Raw genomic sequence first — 26,991 nt, 5'->3', positions numbered from 1 at the left:
TCTTTCTGATATATCTCTCAGTTATTAGCTGAAGAGAATCCTGGGATTAAATGTGCTTCTGGCACAGATTCCACTTCACAGCCTACGTGCGCTGTGATGCATTAGGAAACCAGCACAGGCCAGCCTTAATTTGTCTGTGTCTGTAGCTAACAAATGAGTTAACATGCAGACTTCTCTGTCCCTATTGCAGCATGGTAATTACTTTGTTCTTATCTTCTTTGCCTTTTTTTTTTTTTTTTTTTTTTTTCTCTGAAATTGAAAGCCGGGTATTTGTGCTGTAGCAGAAATCCTGTAGCCAGAAACAGAAGATTAACACTACACTACTGCAGATTCTCATTGTAATTGCAGTGATGGCAGTGGAAGAAAAGGCCCCCAGAGATGAGTGCCCTGTTGACTGTGAATAAGAAACTACTTAAGTGAGGGAGGACTAAAGCAGGCTTTTTATGCAAGAAGAGGGTTAAGGGGATTTGTTCTCCTTGGTAATGAGTAGTTCTAAGGTTAGGTTTCTTCGGATTAGAAAGTAGAGGATGTCCATAGATTAGCTGGGACAGCGAGGTTACTTGCTTTAACATCCAGCAAATACTCTTTCCCTCTGGAAATTCTTCAGGAGCTGAACATGGCGTAATCCATGGTGCTTGCAGGTAAGAAAATGCACTATGCTGAAATCATTGTACTGCACAGGTGCCTTTCTCCCATGCAGCTGTGAAATGTAGTTTCTTTCTGAGCTGATAAAGCTTGTGTTACCTGTTTAATTCCCATTAGTTAAGTACTAGAGATATAAATGAAGGGGGGATAGTTCAGAAGAGAATTTTTTCCTCACTTCTTACCTCGGCAAAGTATCCTTATTAGAAAGCTATGTCCTACTGTTTGATTCTAACTGTACCTGTTGTTAGAAGCAGTTTAGGGAACTCCCTGTTGTGGCATGGTGAAGTATAGAGGATGTAAAGATGTGACTGGTAGGGCACTGCACAGTGAATCATTTCTTTGACCTACCCTGCCATGTACTTGTAAGTTGGTTTAGAATTCATGCGTTGATGTTTTCAAGTGGTTGTTTGGATTCTTTTATATTGTTTATTTTTTAGAAAGCCCCAGCTGTTGGCAGTAAAACTGTTTGCCTCACATGACCAGAATGTGCTGCACCCAGGCTTTCTGCTCTGCGTGCATATTGCTTTTTTAGGAAGCCATGCTTTGGTGGCATTTGCCCCCACCTGAACAAGATGCTCCCACCACCACTGGAGCCTTAAGCTTTTGTTTTACAGAGATGCAGAATAAGAATGTATTTGATTACAAAAAGTAATAGCATAATTTGTTCCATCAGCAGCCTTACATATGCAGGTGTGATCACCTAAATCTTACAGAATGCATTACATGACCATAAAATTTATTCACTCTTTTTCAACCTACACCACCTCAGACAAGTGGTTCTTGGTTCAAGATAAGGATATATGCTTTCCAAGGATAGGTCTCAGCCTTTGCTTAAAATGTATCAATTTGTTCCACTAATATTTAGGGTTGCTTTTGTAATTAAAACACTTGCAAAAAAGTGTACAAAAAGCAGGATGGTTTTTTCACTGGCTAGAAAAAGAAGCTGAGAGATCTCAGTGATGAGACTCACCTAATTAAGTTTAATGTAGAACAAAAAAGTCTTGAATAGAGCATGTACTTTCAGAGATACTGAATGTTTATTAATACCACTTTTCCTACTCGGTTTGCTCATTTATAGTATCAACAAAATCTTTCTCAGTGTTCCCTGCCATTAAGCTATTTTTCCGTCTTGAATGTGCCAAATCATTGATTTCATAAATGTAAAGATATGAAGTAGTTTTCTTTGTTAAAAATGCTCAGTGACCTTGTCAAGCCTTTTAGCCAAACAAGTGTATAAGAGCAGGATGGTTGATGTTCTGAATGCCAAGTTCTCTGGTCTGTCCCCTTTTGAGCATCCAAAATTGTCCATCTAAAGACAAGTGTGAAAATGGAATTAAAAGCAGGCTCCCCTACAGCCCTAGCCTTGTCTCAAGGAATTTTATAGTCTACTGCTTAAGGAAGTAAGTCCAAATATGGAATAGCTGGTGTTTGTAGGCACAAGATGATGGACTCCTTTAGACTCTGGGACACTCAGCACTGCTCTCCAGTTCTGTCTCAAATAACAGGCTAAGAGAAATGCTTTCTATTAATGAGCATCTGCAATTGCGTGCCACACATGTGAATGGGAAGGGCCTTGATGCTGGCTGGGAGATTAGTCAGGTAAGCCTTTTAGTAAGACCTTCCATCTAATTTAATTAGATCCCTGGGATGAGGAGACCCTGAGTTCTGGCATTTTAGTCTGCCATAGATGTGTGTCTCTGGAAATCAAGGCACAGTAGTATTTACAACTGTGAGCTCTGCCCTTTCCCCCTAAGCAAGCAATGCAGTAGGTCTCCCCAGGAACTGCACAGAACCCAGATATTTCTTCCTCCCTTCTGGTAATTACCTGCTCATCATCTATTGACACTGCCAGCTGATGAAACCAGGCTTCACAGCTGGAAGCTGCCTTCCTTTTGGTGTGTGGATGTAGGCAACATTACTGCTTTATGACTGAGGTGAGATGTGTTGTTAAGGGTTTGACAGATTTTGATGTTTAAATGCTGCTTCTGTCAGCATGAGCCCAAACTCGGCCGTTTAAAAAGGCAACAGTGGATGGAAGGGTTACTGACTCTGTGTTTATTATTAATCCTAGCAGCTGATATCTACACCCAAGGGTTTCACCCAAAAGGGCATGCAATCAGCACTCAGTAGCTTTCCCAGTTTTTCTTGGCATTCTGAGGTCAACCTTCAAGAAAACACTGTGTCTAAAACTTCTAAACACACTCAAGTTAATCCCACATCTGTTCTCTGAGGAGGCACTAGTGGTATCAGAGGCTACAAGGCTCAGTGGAAAGAAAAAGATTAATCTCATGAGTATTTTAAAGGGGTAACAATGTTGGTTTGTATTTTAGCAGAATCTGAAGTATTTCAGCATCTCCAGAAATGTTCTTTTTCTCTATTTGCAGGATGATTTTCAGAGGTATACTTAAAAATTAAGTAACTGTTCAGTAGAAGATTGTAGATTTTCTCTGTCAGCAACAGGGGGACTTGCTGGCTTTGGTTTACTTCTTTCCCTTTCTGAGTCACTGTGCTATGCAAGATCTATGATCTATCCTTCTTCAGAAGAAATAACTATGATCCAGCTCCCGAAGGCTAAGAGGGGCCTTGACTGAAGGTATTCTTAAAACTACACTGGAGAGGGTTGTGGGGTTATCTGTGTCTTTTCCTTTAAGCTGCTCTGTGTAACAGTGTAAGTAATGATCATTGTCAGTGTGACAACATGCTGGCTTGGTGGACACTACCACTTGAACACAGGAAGTTTTAAGATTATGGTAATTTCACTACAGTCACTGCAAGATATAAGATTCAGTTTCCAGTAAGCATCAGTCTTCTGCAAAATCTGTAGAGTAGTTGCTTGTCAATTTTGAGGCTAAGGAGTCCTCTAAACTTTAACTAGTTAACCCAGAATGCATTTGGAAATATTTCTTGTCTTTCAGGTGTTTTCCCTATATGTGTTTGCAGGGTTCCACCCTAATTTAAAGGTCATGCAGTCTGATGCTTCAAAGCTAAATAGGATACAATACAGGAAAAGCCAGATCTGGGCTTGAAATAACTGGAGTTTTACTCTGGGGAGAACTGGGCTTTGTTGAACGAGAAGGTACTGTAAGTACAATGTGTTGAGAGCCTTCTGGGTGGAGGAGAATCTTTATGGATAGAGGTCTTCTATACTTTGAGTGAATCATCTGCTTTAAAATTGTACATCTGTTAAAGGTGCATAGTAATAAGTAAAGTTTCCTTTAAGGACACAACTGGCAGATGGAGCACCACCATCTCTTTGTAAATTCCTTTGCAACACAGTCTGGAGCTGCAGACTCCAAAAAGGGTCGGGGGGTGTACATAACATGGGTTACTTGTGTGTTGATATTGCTGTTACTCAGTGAAAACCAAAGTGCCACTGCCCTGGATGTACTTGGCAACACAGAGATTCCTCTTTCCCTGCCTGTACTACTCCACAGCAAGGATTTCTGTCCTGCTCTTAATGTCTTCAGTAACTAAGAAACAGGTATTTGTGACTAGATTTATACGGCCTGCTTTAAATCCATCATTAGGCAGATCAACTAAGCTTAACAAAGGGGAAGGCAAACTCTTAAAGGAATAGAACTCTGACTATTGAAAAAAAATTAAAGAATTGCAGCTCAAAGCCCAGTTCCCAGTGAATGTGTGGTAGAAGGGTTCAGTTTTACACTGATAAAATATGAAAAATAGTTGTTACCTGTAGAAAAGTGATTATGCAGTACAGTGAAACACTGAAGTGGAAATGTTGCATTGATTATTGGGGGTGAGGGTATTTTTGTTAATATTTTCATTAATCTTTGAAAGAAATTACCTTTTAAAGCTGTTTTTGGATTAGAATTGTAATAAAATGTATCACTGAGGATCTTAGAGGTAACTTGAAATGAATTGCCAATACTCAGTAATAAAATGTTTGAATCATAATCTCCTACTTCTGAATTTTTTTCTTCCTTAATTTCCTCTGCTTTTCGAAAGCATTTTTATGATATAACAGGAGAGAGGCAGCATGTTCTAAAAACAAGCATTAAGTGCAGTAAAAGTGACAGTAATGCTGTCTGCTTTTATAAGCAGATCAAGATAATACTTTTCCTGCTTGTCCTTGGTTTTTTTTTTCTTTTTTCTGTTCACAAAACAACCTAAATGAAAATTACTGCTATTTGCTTTACTAATCCAGGAGACAGACTGCTGTACATTTAGCATAACTTGGCAAGGCATCACTAGTGGCTGAGGTGCTCAGGTATCTGATGCTACCATTTTTTTTAAACTTTACTCTGTATTATCTCTTGAGTGACCTGTTTAAAATACTTAAGTCTTTAAAATTAATCTTACAATACTGGTAATTATGACAACATCTTCAAAGTTATATAAATTATCATTTGAGGTTAGACCGACTAGGATGTAATGAAGATGCAGAATTACTTCAGAGCTTTGATTCCTGTCATATTGCAGCTGAGGTTCATCTGCCTGCATTTTGCATGCTGGTGGGTAATTGAATTTGCAGGTGGGACTCATGTATTTTAACTTGCACTTGCAACCTACTGTGCACTTAAAGTATGAATGGTTTCCCCCTTAAAATTATGCTTTCTTACCGTTCTAAAATACCTGACAATATTCTGATATGAATATACTTTTTTCCCTACTTCAGCATCTGTCACTGTGAAACCTACTTGATGTGAATGCAGTACTCGAAGTGGGTGGAATCTCCTTGAATTAAGGCAAAGATGGAGGTGCCAACAGCCTGCAGTCAAGATAATGGTAATCATAACTTTTACATCTTTTTCAAGGAAAAAGAAAATGCCACAAAAGTTGTACACCTTTGTTGCTGTAACTCATCTTCCATGAATGTCTAGAAGTATTACTGCTTAATAGGTGGAATGATTCTTGATGTTTAATGGTACTACCCAGTTAATTTAGAGTGTCAGGACAACACCTGGCATTAATTTCTGGTTTATAAAGTCAAGGGTCTCTGCAGCTGTATCAAGAATTACTAATAACTGCAGGAGGTTGATGTTAATTTGTGTAAGGAAATGATTCTCTGTAGTTTCAAGGTTTGTGTTTCTGTGTGGAATGTCTTGGTCTGTTTGAGCCCAGTTTGATGTGGGAATGGCATTCCTTGAGATACTTGGTACAAGTAATTTCAAAAAGAGGCAACCAGTATTGAGGAAAAGATTTTAAAAAGTGCCTCCACCAAAGGTAAGGTTTTTGTAGGCACTAGGGAGTTCTTGTAGAAGAGAATCCTTTTAAGTTAACTATGTTTAGGGAGATAGTTCTCTGGGGGGCTCACGATCAGGGTTCCCTGACTTTATAATATTTTAAGTGCTTGATGTCTGCTTTCCAGAAACAGATGATTCTATTGATAATGAGGTACATTTCCAGGCTTTCCTGCTTTGAATACTCAGCAATTCTGTCTCATGGTTGAAGGAAAAGTCAGAAACATAGCAGGCAGGAAAATACCACAGAGAAACTGAAGATATGTGCCACATAAGTGTTGGTAATGCTGAAGTCTAGAGCTGGTACAATTAACTGCCACTGGCTACAAATACAGTGCTCAATAGAGAAATAAGTAAAGGGCTTCCACCTTTAACTTAGCTGCAGTGACTGGATGGTCACAGCTGATGATACTCTTGGTAGTGGTGAGTACTCAGCTATTCTTGATCTACTGAATGAGCTTTAGTTTTAAGAAATTATTATTTCTACTTTGGTTCATGTACCTTTAGATGCTTCTAGTGTCCTGGGTGGGGGGTTTCCACCTTTTTTTCTTGTATTATGATATTACTCATTGAAACATACCAAGTTTAATCTTGTAAACAAACACAGAGGGAAAGTACCCAGTTATAATTATATTGTACAATTACTCTGGCACTAAAAAGCAAAGAGACATCTTGGCTTACCAACATGCACAGCAGTTGAGAACTTTCCTTTGGCATGCAGTAGGAGTCAGGTGCTCAACTTTTATGTTCTCTTTCGGAATCCCTACAGCTTAATAACTCTAACTTCTGGTATTTGGTGTAGTATGGTAGTAGTGCTGTTCCAAACACTGTGCTCCTTGGGAAGGATGTCACATATCATAAATGGTCTGTTGTAATTTCTGAGGTAAAATTTAATACCATGCACTCAAAAAAATCCATTTTTTATTCAGGCCTGACTTTGTCTAACATCTTATCTATCTGTCACCCCTTAGTTTCTGTCTCCTTGAGATGTTAGAAAGACACCATATTTTTTTGTTTTCTACTGTACTGGAATACTATTCCTAACAGATCAAGTGCTGCTTCTAATAGCAAGACAGGTTCTTCCCCTCTCCTGGAGTGTGCTGTGGGTGTCTGTGACAACACTGTGCATTTGGTGGGAATTTGCATTTTCATTTGTGATATTATCCAAAATGTCTGCACTTCTCAGGAATGGAGAAAAATGGATGGTCCCTGGCTCAAAGAGGGTGTCGTCCAAAAGAAAACCCCATAAAATGAAAATGGCATTTTTTAATGTTTATTACCTCTCTGTAGGAGCTGTGAGCTTGAACCCAGATTGATATGTGCGTTTTTCTCTCAGGTGAGTTGAAAATTGCTGGTATTGACAGAACCCCGCTGGTTAATAGCATAATAAAAGAAAGCTCTTATGCAACAGAGCGGATTGCAGAAAACAAGCAAAGCAGACAGGAAATGGCTGCATTTCTTGGAAGTATAAACTGAGGAAAGGTTTTTTTTAAAAGACCTGGGTCATTATATGGCTCTGCTTGGCCTTCTATTTGAAATGAAATGTCTTGCACTTTTCTGTTTCTTGGGCTCAGGTGTATCTCATGTTCTGACTCTAGTGCTACAAGAACTGAGTTTGCTCTGTAAAAGGGATGTCAATGGTGTTGGCATGTTGTATGACCTGCTCAGATCTCGCTGGCTGCAAGCACTTTTGAAGGTAAATTCATATTCAGCTGTGAAGGTGAAGGTTTCCTAGAGAGCAATCTCCAGGGGATAGCTACTTTATTTTGCTAGATCAGTACAATAAATGCTTGTTTACACTAAGTGTAAATAGTCCTATTGTTGGTCCTAATGTCAGCAGTCAAGGTGGAAAAAAATCACTTTTTCTTAACAGAAAAAAAAAAATGTTATATTTCATAACATCCTAGCTATTAAAGCTTTTCCACTTTACACATTTGTATTAAGGCCAGGGAGACAGAGACATGGGCTGAACACAGCACTGCACAGCTGTCTTTTCTATTCTTAAGTCTCTATGGCCATTCATCCCTATTTTTTTGCATGGATGCTCATGAAATTTTTATTTTTTATTTTGCGTTTTGATCTGAGTAGAGCAGAGCTTATGCTGTTACAGAACATAGTTTTGGCTAGTGCTTATCCCTCAAGCAGAGTTGTATATCTGAGACAAATTCTGTCCAAATTCTGAACAAATTTGGCTTTTTCTGTAATAAAGATTTTTTAAATCCTTAAATTTTAAAGAAGAAAAGCTTGGCAGTGGATGAGAAGGTCCATAAGGTAATTTTAAAAGAAGCGATTTATTTTGTTTTAAGTTAAATTTACTTTGTTCATCAGATCTGCTAACAGGGGTAGGAAGCAAGCCACAAGTCAGAGAATTGACACTATCAGGCTGCTGTTCTGTGTAATCAGCTTTTCTTACTCAGCATAGCTGTATGATAATACAGAAAGACAATGAATTAGACTCAATTCCAGATGCATTAGATATTAAGGATTGAGACTCTAAGTTCTTTGACTCCAGATGAACCAAGAAATTCCTAGAAATACACATCACACTACGGGCAGTATTTTTTATATGTATATAATCACTTGAAGAGATCATACTATCATTGCTTTGCCTTGCAATAGATCTATGAATGCCTCCAGCACTACCTTGGAAAAAGACCAGTTCCTGTCACACCACATGCACGCGTGCTGACTCATGAGGTAAGACTGTGTATACACAATGTATAACTTTACTTGCTCCTACCAAAGCTGTAGATAACAGTGTTCTGCTATTTGATTTGTGTTTCAGGTCTGAGTAAGGTATATAAACTTGAAATGAGTCTTTTTACACATTTATCAGTAACTTTTACTTTGAGAGGAGGGATAAGAAATGAGTGCAGCTGTGATCACTAGACTGCATGAGCCTTGGCCAGGATAATGAACTCAAACTATATGGCCAGTGAATAGAAGAATTTTTATCCCTTGTAACTGTGTGGATCAGTGTTACGGCTACAGTTAAGCAGCCTGACATGATGAGGAAAGCTTTTTGGATTGTGATAATTGTTAACAGCTGATTAGTTCTTAAATTTCTGAATTAGAGAATGTTAATGACTAAGTGGAGAAACTGACACTAGTGATGAGATTGACTACAGTCTCAGGAGACAGGAGACAAAAAAAATCTAGAGCAGATGGCAGTGTGCCTGAACTGAACAGCCTGGCTGAGTGTTGTGCAGCTGTGGTCATAGGGCCCAGTTCTAAGAGCAAACTGCAAGAATGTGCTTTAGCTCCTACCAAGTGGGATGCTTACCACACCCTATTCCTCTAAGCTCAGTTTAGAACTTCTTAAATTAATTGTCCACCAGATTTGGTTTCTGTGCTTTCTCTTACGTATAACAGGTGGTAGAGCTGCTGCGTGAAGCCCCTCAGTCTGGAGAGATCAAAGAGCTGAGACGGCTGCTGAGAGCTCCACACTTAAAGGTAAGTCCTGCTTAAGGAAAGAGAAGATTTTTGCTGACAGAGCTGTCTGCAGTGAAAAATAAAGCAGATGGCCAGCTGTTCACAAGAACTGGCAAAGGAGCCAGAAGAGGCATAGTTTCCTACTTATGAACTAATCTAGTTGTGAAGTCATGTGTGAACTGTGTATCTGGACAACTTGCAGAGGGATGCATTTTATTTAAGGGCTGTGTTTGAGAGAGATGTTTGTTACGAAGTTAAATTCTGAGCTGGTGATGCAGAGAAGTAAGAACAGTTTTTCTTTCTAATTTCAAAACCTGCATTCTTAAGGCTGGAGTTCCAAATAGAAAGGTTTCATCTTCTGTAAGCAGAGAGAGGAACTGTTCTTAAAAACAAATTTCACAGTTTGAATTTCAAAGTAGAAAGAAGAAAACATCAATTAAGGACTTCATTGTTGACTCTGTTTTTGACTAGTCACTGTTTAAAGCTGTTCTATTCTGTTATCTTTGCTTTTGGGGTCCTTGGTGTGGTTGGGTTGTTTGGTTTTTTTTGTTAACAGGCCTTGCTATCTGCTCATGATACTGTGGCCCAGAAAGATTTTGAACCAACCCTTCCACCATTGCCAGACAACATACCTGAAAATGAGGAAGCTATGAGGATTGTCTGCTTAGTGAAAAACAACCAGCCTCTGGTGAGGGTGCTTTCCAAATTCTGACATTATTTTAACTTACAGAGGTATTTATAATGCATGCTGGGTTCTCTCCAGGAATGTTAGAGATCATGTACATCCTTGTCCAGTTTTCAGAACCCATAAGAATTGTTGAGGTTGGAAAGGGCCAGCTAGCCCTGCTCAGTGTGAGTACTACTTCAGTAGAGTGCTCAGTGCCTTGTCCACCTGGGGTTTGAATATGTGGCAGATTTTATACCTCATATAATGAAAATTCAAATAGGAAGGAGAGCTATTCTTCTGGCCAGAATAGGAAGGGAGAGAGGAGGGACCTGAAACATTCTTTAGATATCATTTGTGATTAAAAGCAAAAAATACTGTACATCTTAACTAACCTGGTTTGGGAAAAGTAAGCTGTAATATTTGATACAGAGATTTCTTCCAGCTTGCCAGTGAGGTTATTTAGTGTAATGAAAGTTGAAGTTGAAGCACTTGGTACAAATAATGTTGACACTAGATCCATGTGGTGTTACCTCACAATGACTCTTTGACATGGTTAAGATCAGACTTACGACATAAAAGGGAACTTTAAAGGTTTGTCAGTGAGCAGTGTGTTTTCTCTTTTTTTTTTTATTTTCCAGGGTGCCACCATTAAACGCCATGAGATAACAGGTGACATTACGGTTGCCCGTGTGATCCATGGTGGGCTAGCAGACAGAAGTGGTATGTGTAGTTTAAAACAAAGTAATAGAAAAACCTAAACTTGAGTGAAGATATTTGGAATAAGATAATAGCTTACTTTTTACAATTAGTCTTCCATTATAGAGTGAGATCTCGTTTCATTCATTTTCATATGAATGTGCAATTTTGAGGCTGACTTGAGGTACAATCCACCTTCATTATGTATTCTTGGCACCAAGACCTGGTCATCAGAAATATCCCAAACTGCAGCTCATTCCCTAATGGAGAAAAAGCATTAGTAGTCTGTGACTCTGTTAAATATTGGGCTTTAAGGCATCTGTAGTAATACTCCTTGGCACTAGTCTACTAAACACTTTGATAGCATTAGTTGCTAAGCACTCTTCCAAGGGGTTTCCTTGGAAACAATAATAATTTTTCGTCCTAGAACTGAATGTGTTCTGTGTTCCTTGGGAAATGTAACGTAACTGAAATGGGAAACATTAGAAGAAAATCCAAAATATCTTCCTGCATACCTGGTGTATGAAAAACTTTACTGCTGAGTTCCAAACCTGTGGTATATCTGTGTATTCCTGCCTCGCCTACCCCAGATAATCCATGTTGTGACTAAACTTTGGCAGCTGCTTCCATCCTTGTTTTCACTGTAGGGCTGCTGTATGCTGGAGACAAACTGGTGGAAGTAAATGGAGTTCCTGTTGAGGGACTTGAGCCTGAGCAAGTTATTAATATTCTGGTACTCAATCTTTTTTCTGCTTTGTATTTTTAGATTAACTGTATGATGTTTCCTTTAGACACACACATACACACTCTTAGAGGAGAAAGTCTGAATTTTTTTTAACAGAGAATTTAGATTGTTTCCTTACTGTGGATGAAGTTCAGAATTGCCCATTAAATCAGTGTATGAAACCAGAGTTAAATCTAACCCCTGTTTTGGACAGAAATTAACTTAAATGTGGCTATTCCACCTGCAGCTTCTGGGAGGAATATTAATTTATTCAGACTTTAGCAATTAATAATTTTTCTCTAAGTTCCACTCAGTTAATATTCCACAATAATGTTCCATAAGAAGCAGAGTGAATGACCTTGTAAACTACATACTTCACCTATTAAAGAAGGGCAGTTGTAATTACTGCTGTCACAGTTGTCATGAAGAAATCTGTTGTGCTGTCCCTGTTACTGACTCGTCATTTTGTCCCCAGTCTTTCAGGGTTCTTCACTGCTAAGTGCTAGTGCCAGTCAGTAAGATATTGCTGTGTGTAATTGGTATCAAGTTTTTATATGTATTATTTACCTCAGTGTACTATTTCTAAGGATAAGAAATACAAGCTCTAATGAAATGCTTAATTCTTAAATAATTATTTTTTTCCTACTCCCTTTACATCAGTTGTCTAACCAGACCCTGCTGCTAATTTAAATTAGATGTCAGTAGAAAAGTCTGGTATGAATTGCTGTTGGTATTATATATATTTATAGTGAAACATAGATTCTATTCCATTAAAAAGCTTTAGCCAGATTTCAAGTTTCATTCTTGAGTTTCCTTTTGAAAAACTACAGTATTATCATAATTTGCCTAAGTTCTATTTGCAATATAGACATTATAGTAAGCTCAAAGCCATGCTGTGTAAAGTTTGTGCTGCCAATGTTTGGTTATTTGTGTTGAATACTGGTCATGTTTTAATCCTTTTTTAATCATTTAGGCCCTGTCTCAGGGGACACTTATGTTCAAATTAATTCCGGTTTCTGATCGTCCTGTCAGCAACCAAACAACAGTAAGAGACATTCTTTTTTCTGCATTGTTACTGCAAACAGTCACCCCAATAATGTCTAATGGTGTCACAGAAAGGAATGGTGTTTGGGGCTGGATCTTGTTTTTAAATCTGAGTTCATCATGTCTTGACATAAGCAGCATTGATATCTGTCCCTGTGATGACATAGCTCATGTTGTATGTGTTGTGAACACGGCTTTTGAACATTTTGAACATGGTTGTGAACGTTTGCTCTTGTGTATCTTCCTCACCAGCTCTATGTGCGAGCAATGGCAGATTACTGGCCCCTGCAGGATCCTGCCATACCCTGTGCTGATGCAGGTCTGCCTTTTAAGAAGGGTGAAATACTCCAGATTGTGGACCAAAATGATGCTCTCTGGTGGCAGGCTAGGAAAGTTTCAGATCTGAGTGCCTGTGCTGGACTTATTCCCTCAAATCATCTTCTTAAAAGGTAAAGAAGTCTTAATTTTTCTAATTTCCAGTTAAAAAAATCAGCCACTTCTTCAGACTTTGCTATTGAAAATTTTCATAAATTGCATAGCAGTATGATTCAGAATGCCATCTGATAAACGTTTTTCATTTCTGTTCTCTGACTTCTTGCTCTCCTTTTTGAAAGAGTGTCTGTGTGAGAACAAGCTTTTGAAAGCACTTGTATCATCTTAAATTGCTGTCCCAATACTTTGCAGCAGTTGTCTATTTCTGTCCTAGTCGCTAAGACATCTAGTGGGGTGTAGCAGCTGAAAGATGGGCAGAAATTGAGGGCCCTGTCTGAATAGAAACATTGTCTCTGATTGAAAAAACAAACAAATGGTGGGGGGAACCAGGGGAGAGAGTGGGATACTAACCATAATGTATAGGGTATAGCTGTGAGAAGAAACATTATCTCAAGATGTCCTGTGATGCATCAGCTTTGTTCAAAACTTGCACAGACCAAATTAAAAGAGGAAAAAACCCCAGAACTCGAAACAAACAAAAAAATGTGTTCAAGGAAGAACAAGATCTCTTGCCTATTGTTTTCTGCATAATTAGCACATTATTTTTACATTATCTACTTTCAGAACCAGAGTAGTTAAACTGGTGTAACAAACTATTCAGCTTCATCCTTTAACCACACATCCCAAATGTGAGGCCACACAATTGCAGATGATCAGCTTGGAGTTATACTATTTGTAAGCATAGCTGTGTTCTGTATAATGAAAACTGAAATTAACATCGATCCTGATTGCAGCTGCAAGCAAGAGCCTCTGTGTAGTAAGAGAGGCTGTAGTGCTACTACCCATAGCAGTAGCAACCTGTCCTACTGCCAGGATTCTGTACCACAGTGTGGCTTCTATTCCTGTTCTTAAATATCAATCCAAAACACTCTAAATGCTTCCAGGCTGCTGATTTGGCAATTGCCCTTACATAGTTCATCATGTCAGCTCTCTTCCAGGACTTAATAGCGGGCTAAAATATTGGTCATGTTTCTATTCTTGTCTTCTGTCATCTCAGTACTAATCAATCTTATTCTGTAAGCACAATGTGCTTGTTGACTGTTTTGTTTCTTTAACTGTGATAAATTTATTTCTACACAGGAAGCAGCGAGAATTCTGGTGGTCTCAGCCTTTCCAGCCCCATCTCTGTCCCAAATCATCAATATGTGAGTGAAAAGTTATATGACTGGCAGAGTAAGAAAAAGAAAGAAAGGTCTTGTCTCTGTTTCCAGGGATACTGAAATAGAAGCTCATACAATTCAGTCTGATTCAAAGACATCGTTTATGGAGCCATATTGAAGCCTCAGATACGTGTTACCTGTCCCCAGTAAAAAGTAAATACTTACTGTTAGTTTTATCTGGGGTACTGATGGTGGAGGCTCCACCATGCAGGTGTGGTCTCCAGTGTACTTGGGATGTTACTGTGAGCAAAGCTATGAATTCAACTCCTGAAGTCTGTAAGATCTAGGAGAGTCAATTTTCTTCAGGAGCATTGGGTGTGAATAAGTCTGCAGTGATAGCTGCACTAGCTGGCTCTCCAGGGACATAGGTAACAGTTCTGCTCTGGAAGATGCCATGCAGTATGTTTAGAAATCTTCTTTGACATGAAAACTTTTTAGAAAAATATAAAACTTTTTTACTTGAGGAAAAGCTGTAAAATCAGTGTAAAATAAGCTATGCTGCCTATGAGTTTACTTGTGGTGAAAATCCAGAAACATTATCCTGTGCCATAAACATGCAAGTATTCCCAGACAAAGAATGTTCTTCCTGTTTTCTCTTTCCCCATTTTCTTCTATAGTTCTTTATACTAGTACCAAATTAATTTTTCTCTTGGATAAGTGTTTCATTTCTCTTGTGAACGTGTTTCATTGTCTAGCTTTCTTCTCACGCTGATTGCTTTGCTTGTTAGAGCTGGAGCTCTCTTTCACCATAATCTTATTGTATTTTAACTGCTTCAATGGAATTGCTGTGCCAGTAAGCACTGTGGAAGAAGGTAGGAAATCATGTCTGAACAAGATTGTATTGCTGTACAATAGAGCATAAGGTTTTACAGATGAGGCAGCTTGGTAAATACATGCAAAAGAAACACAGGTTATTGGCATTTGGTGTGCTTAGCATAATTGAAATAGTCTTTTTTTTTATTTGAAATGGTGGAAGCTTACCTTGTCTGAAAGTGGGACTTAGGCTCTGCAATATCTGGTTGGGAAATGACAGTTTGTATGCATTGCTTTGAGGAACCTTCTACTTTCCTCTCGTCCTTTCTCTCACATCCTTGGCAGTTCACCTGAGTAGCTCTGAGAGAGTATTTCTTTAAAGGATATATTAATGGGCAGAATGTGGTTGACAGGTGCCCTGGCAGTTGCCCTGTAACTGGAAAATAGCTCCTACTAGGACTATCTGGAGGGGCATGCAAGAACAGAACACACAAACCTTGCTGTACTGTGAGCAATGAGATTCTGCAAGCCCACAAGATCCCCTTTCAGGGACATGAGTTGGTGTGGATAGAGAGGAAGCTGAATCAGTCTTTTATTTTTCTTATCTTCCTTGTAAAAATAATTATAAGATCAAACAAAATGTCTTCCTTGAATGAAGTGTACTGGAGTACACTGGAGAGAAAGGCACTGAGTGGAAAATTATATTCTGCCATGGTAATACTTAATAAATAGGTATCTACAACATAAACAGAGTGACAGCCATGTGACAGCTTATATTATTTCCAGAGGAGAATTCAAGTTAGATATATTTGCCTTTCTTCCACAAGCCCTTCAGAGTACTAGTTTAAGAACCTTTTGCTCACCAAAGACAGGGAACAGCAATAAGTTTGAGTTAACAGTGTTAAAATTCTTAAAGAAGTCTAAAGCTTATCTGAGCTTCAGCTATTTTCTTTCTGATGTCTGAGCTGTGTTCTGTAATATCTGTAGGGTTTTTTCCTCTCTAGTGCTTTTCTGATTCAGATTATTTTTTTCCCCTCATGTTTATCTGTAGAAGATGACATGCAGATTGATGACAAGTGTGTGGAAACAGGTAACTGAGTTCACTTGAGATTATTCTGCTTGCTTCAAGGTAGTAGCTAAAGCCTGCTTTTATTTTCCAGATAAAACCACCCATTCTCCCAGTGACCTTAATGTTAGAAAATTGTGGGGGTTGTCGTTTTGCAAACGAGCTGTTTGCAGTTCTGGTGTCCAATGTTTATGGTGAAGTGTTGTGCCAAAAAGAGGGACCATCCCAAAAATGCCTGCCTGAATGAGATCCAAGCTCTTTGACTCAGGTTTTGGAATGTGGCTGTAATATCACCATAGGTTTTGCCTATTGTAGATTTAAGACTGCAGATGATTGTAGTCTTAGAAAACTCACACAATTCGTTGTCAAGAGACTGATCTCAGGAGACTGTTTTTAGGCACAAGCAAGAGTAGGTTTTTACATGGAAATAGTACATGTGAAGACTCTTACCTTGACTTGCTGCCTAAAGCAGCACAGCTTTTTCTTCCTTCTCCCAAGGTAATGCAGGAAGCTCTCATGAGTGATGTGATCTTCTAGGACTAGAAAGAGACCAGACAGTTAACTCAAGTGTGGTGAGCTGTATTTTACCACCTCAGTGTAGAGGGAAGTAGGGAAAGTATTTGTGTGACAGACTGACAGGAGCTGGAAAATTGATTTCTGATCCTGAAATTCTATATAAGGAAAAGAATTATATTTTGAATTTATTTTCATGTCTTTGCTACCTGGATCACTAAACAAGATGAAGAAACATTTGAGTCTGGTAAGTTCTTCTGACACAACTCAAAATTCCTTGCTATTGTTCTGCTGTGAGAAGGGTGTCCAGAGACAAGCAAATGTCTTAAAACCAAACAGGTGACAAAAATCAGCCACTGTAGTTTTAGAAGCCATTCTGGTTTGAAAAGCCATTAGGTAAAATCCTGTTGCCTTAAATTTTCTTCTAGCTCTCTGATTATCTTTGTAGTAAGGTTTTGGTCCTGTTACACCACGTGTGTTTCTTTTTCTGCATCAGTACCAGATCTGTTCAATAAATCCTAATCACTTATACCCGTGCAAGCCGTGACAGCAGGGGCTGCACTGATGTCAGCAGGTAATTGGATTACCTCAGGGCAGCAGAGGCCTGAATTCCCAGTGCCTGTAGGAGCTGAGCTGATGGGGTAAAGAGAAAAGCTGTTATGTGTGCATGGATGGTGAACAAGAAACCATGCAAATTTATTTTTTTTTTTATAAAACAAATGATTTATGTACAAGACATACAATCAATAGGTGTGTTTTATTTTTTTTAATGAAGCCTCTTCTAATATAAGTAATTTTCCCCCTAAAATAAGTTACTAATGATAAACTTCTTGAGGTATTTGGCAATTTTGTGGAGAAAATGTCATTTGCTCTTCTTCACAAGGTTCCTATTTGCTGGTCCAACGATCTGCTCTTATCACAGGTGGCTTGTTTTCTTCCACCTCTCAAGCAATGCCCAAAGTTTTTATGCCAGAATCAGCAGTTCTTATGGGACAGGTTTTTTTGCTTTCAGGCTAAGATGTTTCTGATAACTATACTTGGGAATTACTCTTGCAAATCCTATTTGCTACTCAGTGCTGAGTCAGCTCTGTGCTGTATCCAGACAGCTGGAGGAATGAAGGTGCAAATATTTCCTATCCTTCATTTTACTTTAAGTTAACCAGTACTTGAACATCCATGTGATTTAATTTGCAAGTACAATACTGACATGGATGCTGTAGCTGAGTCACTCCTTCTTTGCAAACTGACAATTCATGCTCAAGCAAGTGTATTTTAGATATAAAGCCTGCAGGACCTGTTTCCTAAATTCCCTAAATACACTGGACAATTCTGGTTGGATTTAAAAAAAATCTTAGTATAGAGCATCATCCCAAAACTAATTGTTTTGTCTGTCTCTGTCTGAACATGCAGAGGAGCTTAAAGAAGGTAATGTTAACTTTTTTCTGTCTCCTCTTATCAGTAGTCTATTTGACTGTATCTGTGTTTATTGCATTACCAGGAACTACCACTCCTCTTACAAAACCTGCTAGCTGAATTTCTTGTTCCCTGTAGGATTCTATACTGCACTTCACACCATAAAAGAATGGGCAGATGAAGTAGAAATGCTCAAAGATTTGAATGATGGCTCAAAAGACCTGAAGATAGAAATGATAAAGGCATATGTTACCTAAACAGCACTCTGAACTTGGCCCTGAACAAGGAGTTTGTGCCGTGTAGTTTTTTCTACTGTCATAAACAAGGATTTGTTAGTACACTGAGAAATTTTGGAACAAATTGTATTTTAAAGGTATATGTAGTGAAGAGTGTCTAGAGGTGAATAAGAGTAACAACTATACACCTAATTTTGTTTTGATAACTGAAAATCAAAGAATGTAGTGGTAAAAGATGATATATTTCATGCTTTGCAAATTGAAGAATGTTCTTGCCTTGGAACAGTTACTAACATTTAAAGATATGCCTGTGTCTTATATTTTATTCTTGCTTTAATAAGGCCTAAATAAAGGCAATACACAGCTTGGCTAACTGAGTACGTAATTAAGGGAAAATTAAAATAAAAAAAAGTCTTCAAAAAGTCCTTTTTGAAGAGAAAACTGAATGTTGCTCACACCATTTTTTCCCTCAGTTACTTATTTTCAATTCACATTTATAAAATAGTTCCTAAACTGCTAAAAGCATTTATCTACTGGGAAATCAACGTTTTTGAGCCTTGCAGGAGAGATTTCATAAAAAAAAACAACAAACGACATATAGAGCTTTAGGAGGCTCACCTGAATGGTGAGGCCTTCACAATGAACAGCATGAGAATGGGAACAAAATGAATTGGTGGAAACACACTAGCCTGGGATATTGAAGCACAGTTATCACTGATCCAAAGATGATTAAAAAGAAAAAATAAAATTAGGTCTTCATTCAGCCTGGAAGATCAGAGCAGATGCGTGTTGCATTTTCCAAGCATAGGCAGAAACTGAGTTACTGATTTTTGTTCTTGATTTTGACCTACTTTGTTGGTTAATGTAATGTTATAACCAAAGAATTCTAGTAAGCTCTGTTGCACTTGAAAAGCTTAAGTTATGTGGAGGTGTTTTCACTATAAGTAATTCAAAACATTATCTGGCACCTAGTTTTCTTAGGAATTAACCACATACATAGTTGTTTCAAATCTAATTTAGAAAATACCAACAGTTACTGAGTTAATTTTTCTCTTACAAAAACATTAGGTTCTTTAAGTTGGTCGTGTGAACTATTTGAATACTTCATATTATATTGTTCTTTTTTAAATATATGGTACTTCTGTACGTTTACTGAAAATGTTTTTCATTTGAGATCAACAATAATTATTAGCCATCTAGCTCTAAAGCTTTCACTGTTCTTTTATTTCATTATTATTTGTCCTTCATATTCTAGAAGAGGAAGAATTTGGTGAATTTGGTCGAGTCTTTATTGGTACGTGATGACTAAAGATAAGTAAAATGTTTGGGGCTTGATCTAGATTAAGTGCTGGTCTGAATTTAAATACTTTTTTTTTCCTTATTCACCTGAAGACTTAATGAATTCGATTTTACTTGTTTTCCAAACTTAAAGAAGTTGCTTCCCATCTCCTAATGTTTATTCTCTCCAGTTAAATCTCTCTTCCTGGTAGGTTTCTACTGAGACCCAGTCACTATTTTAACTTAACTGGATGTTAAGATTTCCCTTAGTTGACAGGTAATTTTTCTAGATGTTGTCTGTCACCTGGTGAAGATAGTAATAGTAGGCCTCAAAGTGAGGTTTTCAGAGTTGGATGGTAAGGTGGAGCAACAAACCTATCCCTGTTGCTAAACCATAGCAGCCTTTAAAATATTGGTATTCATTCTGGAGGCTGAAGAAAATGTACCAGATTTGCTTTAGGAGTGTGAACAAGCTACATTATCAAAAAACTAACTGTTCCCTAATAATGCTTTATGTGGCCAGACACTTCTGCTTTAGCTGATCTCCTTTGGGGATCATTTGGGGGTCTTTAATTCTGGGGCAATTTTCAGGTGACTTACAGTGAGGTTTGACCTCCTCTTTCAATGTTTACAAGCTCTACCAAGTTGACATAACAAGTATATCAATGAAATTCAGTAACTTTCACTCTGCAGAAAGCTCAAAAAGCCAGTATCTTCTGTGTGTGGCTTGGAAAGAGACTCTAGATGAAAGCATTAGTTGCCAGCATCTCGGGTGTATTTTCCAGTACAGATCTCTTTGTGTCTTGCAGCTGGTTTTCGCAGAAGCATGCGGCTGTGTCGCAGGAAGTCCCGGAGCAGCCAGCAGTCCTGTTGTGCTCGGTGCCCCAGCAGCTGTTACAGCACTCTGGCAGCTCCCTATGAAGAGGTGGTGAGGTACCAGCGGCACCCATCAGACCGAAACAGGCTCATTATACTTGTAGGTAAGAGGTTAATCACTTTCTCACCCAAATTTCACAAGCTGTAACATAAGGGAGGAAATATTCAGTCATGGTCTTATGCAGTGAGATTTCCTGCTGCTGACTGCAGCAGCTGCAGACTGTGCAGGTAGCTCTCAAAGCAACATTTGAAAAGTGATTGTCTGTAATTTGACCTTGATGTGGGTTTTAAAGTTTCATGTCAGTATCATCTTCTTTGCCTGGAATAGTGAATGTTTTAAAACAAAGAAAAAGTCCTCAGAAGAGACCATACAGTTATGAGTACAGTTGATAATGGATTTTACTAGGTAAAGGGTTCTCTTTTATATTCAGTTGAGACTGGTATAGACAATGAGAAAATGTCTACATGGAGGCATTTCTACAGCCACTGTTAAATGCATGGATGTGGAAATGCAAGAGGAGTGTTTGAAATTATACTGCAGACTAGAAAAACCTCAGTCAGGGGCAGTAGGGAAAGCTAAAGAGACTCTTTTAATAATGCTTTGTATACAAAATATTAAATGGGCTGTGGGCTCTCAAGTACTCTTTAGTCAGAGTACCTGAAAGGAAGCTGTTCTCAGTGTTCCATGATCCTGGTAAGGCAAATGGGGTGAAAACAAATCCAGTGTGCTTTCTAAGTGTGAGAGAACTTAATATTTTTTAAATGGTATTGCTGAAATGCTTTCTGGGTATGGCTGTATTGCTGGCAAGTATTGTTTTGTTTTGTTTTTTCCTCACCATGAATCCATCAAGATGCTTCAGTCACTTCTTGTACTATTTTGGGAACTTAGATTTCATGTGTGTGTGCAATGTGTTAGAAAATGGTCTTCTCTGACAGTAATATACATTGCTCTTCCAACTTTCCAGGTCCTGCAGGAGTTGGTGTGAATGAGCTGAGGCGAAGGCTTATTGCAAGTAACCCACGAGAGTTTCAAAGTGCTGTACCTCGTACGCAAAGTCCTTCCTTTTTCCCCCACTGCCTGCCCTCCTCAGACATCATTAGGAGATAACAAGCACCTCTCTCTTGCCTTTGTGTATTCATACACTCTTTCCTGTATGGCTATTTTTTCAGCTCTACTGCAAGCCAGAGGAGCTTTCTTTTATAAAGTCTCATTTAAAATGTTATCTCCTTATTTTGGCAAAGCAGACAGTGGTATTTTCAAGCTCATGAAACCCTTAAAGCTTTATATACTGGTAGACTGTCTGCATGATTTTGTTTAATCCTGATGTGTGCTTTTCCTTGGTTTAAAAAAGATTGGTTTTTAGGGATATTATAAGTTCACAGTGTTTAGGTGATCAGGTATGAGAATGAAGGCAACAGCAGCTGGTGCATAGTGGGCACCAAAGCCTTCCTTACAACCCTTCTAGTCTCAGATGAGACTTAAACGGTGTAATAACTCACATAATAATTGCAATGGTTTCTACCTGTGCTTCTTTGGTTATTGTGATTTGGGTAACTAAACAGGAAATCTTTAATCTGAAACTGGCTGAAAATTCAGGAATTCTTTTGTGCTTAAAATTCCTTATATGGGGAAGGTGCAAGTGTGGGAAGTCTTGCCAGATGTTTCCAAATTAAATTTAATAAATTTGACCTCAGATGAGTAAAAACAGTTCTGCACCTACTTCCAAAGTAGTTCCTGATTGGTTTGACTTACAGATATTTGGATTAAACTACTCTTCTATTCCAAGAAATACAGATGTGCTTTGCTAATTTCCAGGGAATTGCCACTGGTTTACCAGTAGAGCAGACAAGGCTTTTTCTCTGGATTAACAGATGGCTGCAGCTCATTTAATTACTTATGGAAATACTGATTTATAGTCCATCATGAAAGTTCTCTCACTGTCGTGTATAAGGTTACAAGAATTTACTTGCTTTTGTGTTTACCTCCTTCCAGACACCACTCGTGTTCAGAAGAGTTACGAAATGAATGGTCGTGAATATCACTATGTATCAAAGGAAACCTTTGAAAGCATGGTGTATAGCCACAGGTAACTGGGAGAGATAGTTACATTTTTGTTACTTAAAATGTGACACAATCCAAGAAGAGACAGTTGTGTAGTTAGGTTCCAAGTCTGGGCTTCTCCACTCACTATGCATGTTTGTTGTAAATTTTGGTGAAAGTACTTGAGCCATTACTTGAAAAACTGTGTGTGGGAGTTGCAAATAGCCTTCTCTTCAATTAGAATCTTCAACTCAGAATCTTTCTAAAGGAAAGTGGGATCTCCAGGCCTGAGCTCATTTACTCTGCTTGTGGACTTGCTTTCTAAAATTGAGCAGTGAGTCAGACCTGTTCTTGATCTGCAGCTCCACTGCAAAACTGCTGTAGGGATGATACCTCCAGTACCAGAACTGTAAGGGCCAAACTTTCAAAGGTGTCTGCTCTTTTCTGTGCCTCGATAATCCCACTGCCAAAACAGACCAGCTCGGCACCTGAAGCTGCACTCCTGTAGCTGTTTCAATTGCTTTGGCATCTTCTGATTTGAGGTTATTAGCACTATGCCAGCATTTTTATCATTAGAATCACAACTTCTAAAGATATAATTTGTAACAACAGTATGAGTGGAAAAATATATGCTTTGGATATGTCAAATTGCAATGGTTCTGATTTTGTTCTCAGTGTAGCAAGGAAGAACAAAGGTGGAGGTTGTTCATCAGTGTTCAATATGCTTTATGATCATTGGAATATTTCATCCTTAAACAGAACCTTTTGAGATTCAAGTGCTCTTTCATTTTCCTTTTCCCTCACCACTGTTTCAGAATGCTGGAATATGGGGAATACAAAGGGTACCTGTATGGTACCAGTATTGATGCAGTGCGAACAGTCCTTGATGAAGGGAAGATCTGTGTACTAGATTTAGAACCACAGGTGAGTTGTAAAGGGAGAGGGGCTCTACTGTTCCTATCTTCTGGGAAAAAAATTATCTGTACATTCTTGACCTGTACATTCAGTCTCTCAGCAGTAACTGTTGGAGACTTCCCTCTAATTGTGCAGAGCCAGTGCAGTCAGAGCCTCTGGTTAGCAGTAGTTTGTGCTGTTTGAAATACCAGTGAAGTTACATGAAATCCTGTTGGGTACTGCTTGAAATCCAAAACACTATAAGGGCCAAATTAGGCCACAGTTTAGTCTTCATTTCACATCTGAGAATGTCCTTTGTTTTTGTTCTACTATACTTCTCCTAAACAAGATAGAGAAGGGAGGGGGGGAAACATGCTCTTGCTATGTGAACAGATGTGCCACTATCAGTTTTTTAGGGTGTGAGTTTAAAGGACAAGTTTTGGAAGGGTATGAAGTAATGGCATATAGCTGCTCTTCAGTAACTGCTGTAAGGTAGGAGAATTACTGGTGAGCTTCATGCTTGTATTTTAAATCTGCTGGCTTGGCCAACCTTGTATGCTGTGCTTTTTTTTTTGTTGTTTTTTTTTTTCCCTAGTTCCTTCTACTGCTTTGAAGTAGTTTAAAAATGCTTATTATCAGGAGGGAATGTTGCACAGATAAAAGATCCAAAAGCAGGATACTTTGTTCCAGTATGAAGCACTGAAACGGTACTTTTTCCAAAGGTAGCTCCGCAGCAGTTGAAACAAGCGTATTTCAGACTCGCCTTTAATGTTGACTGTAGAGCTCTGTTAATGACAATGTCCAGTCACTTACTCGAAAGCACTTCCTAATAAGGTTACCAAGCAAAATTAAGTGACTAATAGGCTGCATGAATTATTAGCAAGCTCATTTTAAAGTAGGTCTTTCTGAAAAACATGACTGCTAGGTCCGGGGATAACAGCATGTTGCAAACAACTGGATTTATAGGAATAAAACTGGGATGAAGACACTTGAAATACTTCAGTGTTGTTTTACTCTTAATTTCCAGGGTATACAAATAGCCCGGACTCATGAATTAAAGCCCTACATTATATTCATCAAGCCATCCAGCATAAGCTCCATGAGGCAGACTCGTAAAAATGCAAGGATCATTACGGATTATTATGTGAATATGAAATTCAAGGTGAGATGAGGGATAAAAGAGGCTCAGTTTATTATTCAGCAATTCAGCATTTAGAACATAATGCATTATACTATGTTAGTGCTTAAAAGAATATAATTGTGTCTTTAAGATCAAATATAAGTTATTCTTGTCTTTTTCTGTTTGGTTCGTTGGAATTTTTTTCCCTACTCCAGATTTGCTTTGAAATGAAAGCATTGTAGTGTGTTCCTAGGGGATTAAGGAGTTTTGCTTCAAAATGTCATCAATGGAGACACTATTTGGGTTTTGTTTTAATTAACTACCTTGTGGCAATATTTGTGTCAACACATACATTCACTGTTTGCAATGAAATATCTGAAACGTGTGTGATTCAATAATTTAAATATTTTTCATGCAGTTATAAGAATGTATTATTTCACACATGCTTAATGACAGTATTGATATCAGTCCTCTACTAAGTTCCATAGATAAAATACAAATCCTGCTTGTAAGAAAGGTGTATCTTGTATTTACAATGTGTATAGTGCATCGCCACAATTGATACCATGCAAATCATAGTCAAGTATCTTAACATTTTGGACACCTTACTCCCTGTGTATTGAAATGAGTCACAACTGCTATGGCAGAGAGAAACATGGACACTGGGAAATAAACTGAAATGTGGAATGAGAACACAAATGTTAGTCAGTTTGCCTTCCAGGCACTAACATCCTCTGCCAGCACTCATCAGTAGAATAGCCTTTTTGGGGTGAATGGAGCACTCTGAGAGATGAGGTGTTTCCTTGGGAGTGATGTGGCATTTGGCTCTGTTCCAGAGGCTCGGAGATGACTGCAGCAGACATACTTTCCTATAGCAGACTCTAAGGGAAATGAAGCACACTGGCACTATCACCCCTTGTTTACGTGTCCCAGGGTGTTCTGCCAGTGCCAGGCGGGTATGTTCCTCCACACAACACTAAAACTTTATAGATGTACTCTGTGTCTCACAGGAGGAAGATTTACAGGAGATGGAAGATTCAGCTAAGAAAATGGAAGCTCAATTTGGTCAGTTCTTTGATCAAGTAATTGTGAATGACAGTCTACAAGAAGCATCTGCACAGCTGCTGTCTGCAATTCATCGTGCACAAGATGAGCCCCAGTGGGTCCCTGCAGTGTGGATATGCTCAGACACGCAGCCCTAATTCTGAGCAGTAGGCAGCTTCAGAAAGATTACAGCTTATGTTTTACTTCAAGAATAATCCTAATGTCAGGATTGCAAGAATTGATCTTTGTATGTGACGGATTTGAAAGAGGATTAGGAAAGAAGCTGCTACAGGAGATATAATCATACTATGTTCTGTGTAGCTGTTCAGCTTTTTATGTTACAGTTGCATCCACTTTTGTACAAAAAAAGGAAATACTATGAGGGCTCAATTAAAAGAATAAAGAAAAATCTATTTTGTTGCATATATCTGCATAATTTACTTGTACATAGCTATAGAAAAGTCCTTTCCTTTCTTTTTATTATGGTTATTTTGGCACTGTAATACCTGTACATTCTGGAAGCCTTACTGAAAACTTCTATTCAGTCAGTATGCAGTCTGAGCATGCTAAAGGAGCATGCTGTCTTTGAGCAAAGAGTGTTATTTGTAAGGGTACTCATTTGCTGCTTACCCTTTTTACCTTTTGAGACAGGACCAGAGTGTGTCATCACAGTAAAAATAACCACAGCTATCTTCATAACACATGTAGTGTGTCTTTTTTTTTGTTCCATCAATTCAATTTAGTAAAAACTGACAGAACGTGGACTTACCAAAGAGGAAAATAAAGTCAGAAGCCCATTTTCCTATTAGATTGCTGTGTGGCAGCATACTCTCCTTATCTAATGATGCAGTGCTTCTGGCAAACAAGTTCCTCACTCATTTCACCTGGCATTGCAGCTGTCCTGCCCTGTGAGGAATACAGATGATTATTCTGTTGGCCTTACTTCACCTTGAAGGAAAATCTGTGGAAGCAATTTAAACAGTCTAGGAAAGGATTAGTCAATGCCAAACATTGCAGCTACCAACATGCCTGCTTGTTTAGTGGTAAAACTGGAGAGATAGTTGAAAAACAACTTGGAAATTTAGACTGATATGACTGCTTTGTGCAAAATGTGTCCTGTATATGCAAGATAAAATTGTGGTCAGAAAGCCACACAATTAGTAATACAGTTGTCACTAAGCAAGTACATCCTACAGTAGCTATGCCCTGAAGAAGGAAATTAATTGAGAGGCTTTAAGGCTGTATCATGTAAGTCACCAACTTGGCGGAGAAGTTCTATATGGCTACTTCAACTTAAGGAATGCAGGAGGTGATGAAGAAGCCAAATCAAGAAGATTGACTGCTGAACCAGTCTTGGGCAGTTGGAGCCATAGAACTTGCGATCCTGAATCCTGTATTTTTCTCAGTATTATGTCATAATACAAAAATCACACTCCCAGGTCAGAAAGACCTCTGCCCAGATGAAGCCCCTTCCCCTGAGTATCCATGATGGTAGAAATGGTGATGTAAGTATGTGTAAATCACTAACCAATCTTTGTAAGTATGACTTTGGGGGATCCCCTGTTTTATAGTTTGGTGTATCAATATGTCATGGTAAATCTGATTCAGTGGGTTTAGTTTGTGGGAAGGCACTAAGGACCCCACTCTGCACAAGCCTGCAATAAATAACAAGGCTTCCTTCCTAAAGGCAGCCTGT

General features: G+C 38.5%; 1 protein-coding gene across 1 annotated transcript; it reads left to right on the top strand.

The window, feature by feature from the left end:
- Positions 1–5,373: 5,373 nt before the first annotated feature.
- Positions 5,374–25,718, top strand: MPP4 (membrane palmitoylated protein 4). Its single transcript, XM_030454335.1, has 22 exons — positions 5,374–5,391; positions 7,137–7,182; positions 7,421–7,542; positions 8,466–8,543; positions 9,219–9,299; positions 9,835–9,966; positions 10,584–10,665; positions 11,289–11,374; positions 12,339–12,410; positions 12,662–12,858; positions 13,982–14,046; positions 14,856–14,873; positions 15,866–15,904; positions 16,620–16,640; positions 17,804–17,818; positions 19,298–19,336; positions 20,130–20,300; positions 21,162–21,242; positions 22,190–22,283; positions 23,053–23,161; positions 24,159–24,293; positions 25,262–25,718. The coding sequence occupies exons 2-22, from the start codon at positions 7,164–7,166 to the stop codon at positions 25,451–25,453; spliced, it is 1,848 nt and encodes a 615-aa protein (XP_030310195.1). The 5' UTR covers positions 5,374–5,391; positions 7,137–7,163; the 3' UTR covers positions 25,454–25,718.
- The last annotated feature ends 1,273 nt before the right edge of the window (positions 25,719–26,991 follow it).

The sequence above is a fragment of the Calypte anna genome, chromosome 7 (assembly GCF_003957555.1).
Source record: "Calypte anna isolate BGI_N300 chromosome 7, bCalAnn1_v1.p, whole genome shotgun sequence".
Taxonomy (NCBI): domain Eukaryota; kingdom Metazoa; phylum Chordata; class Aves; order Apodiformes; family Trochilidae; genus Calypte; species Calypte anna.
The sequence above is the reverse complement of the archived record's forward strand: the minus strand, read 5'-3'. Positions and strand labels throughout refer to the sequence as shown.

Coding starts and splice junctions, on each gene's coding strand:
- MPP4 (XM_030454335.1), top strand. Junction 8,544..9,218: donor CACGCGTGCTGACTCATGAG/GTAAGACTGTGT, acceptor TACGTATAACAG/GTGGTAGAGCTGCTGCGTGA. Junction 12,411..12,661: donor CTGTCAGCAACCAAACAACA/GTAAGAGACATT, acceptor CTTCCTCACCAG/CTCTATGTGCGAGCAATGGC.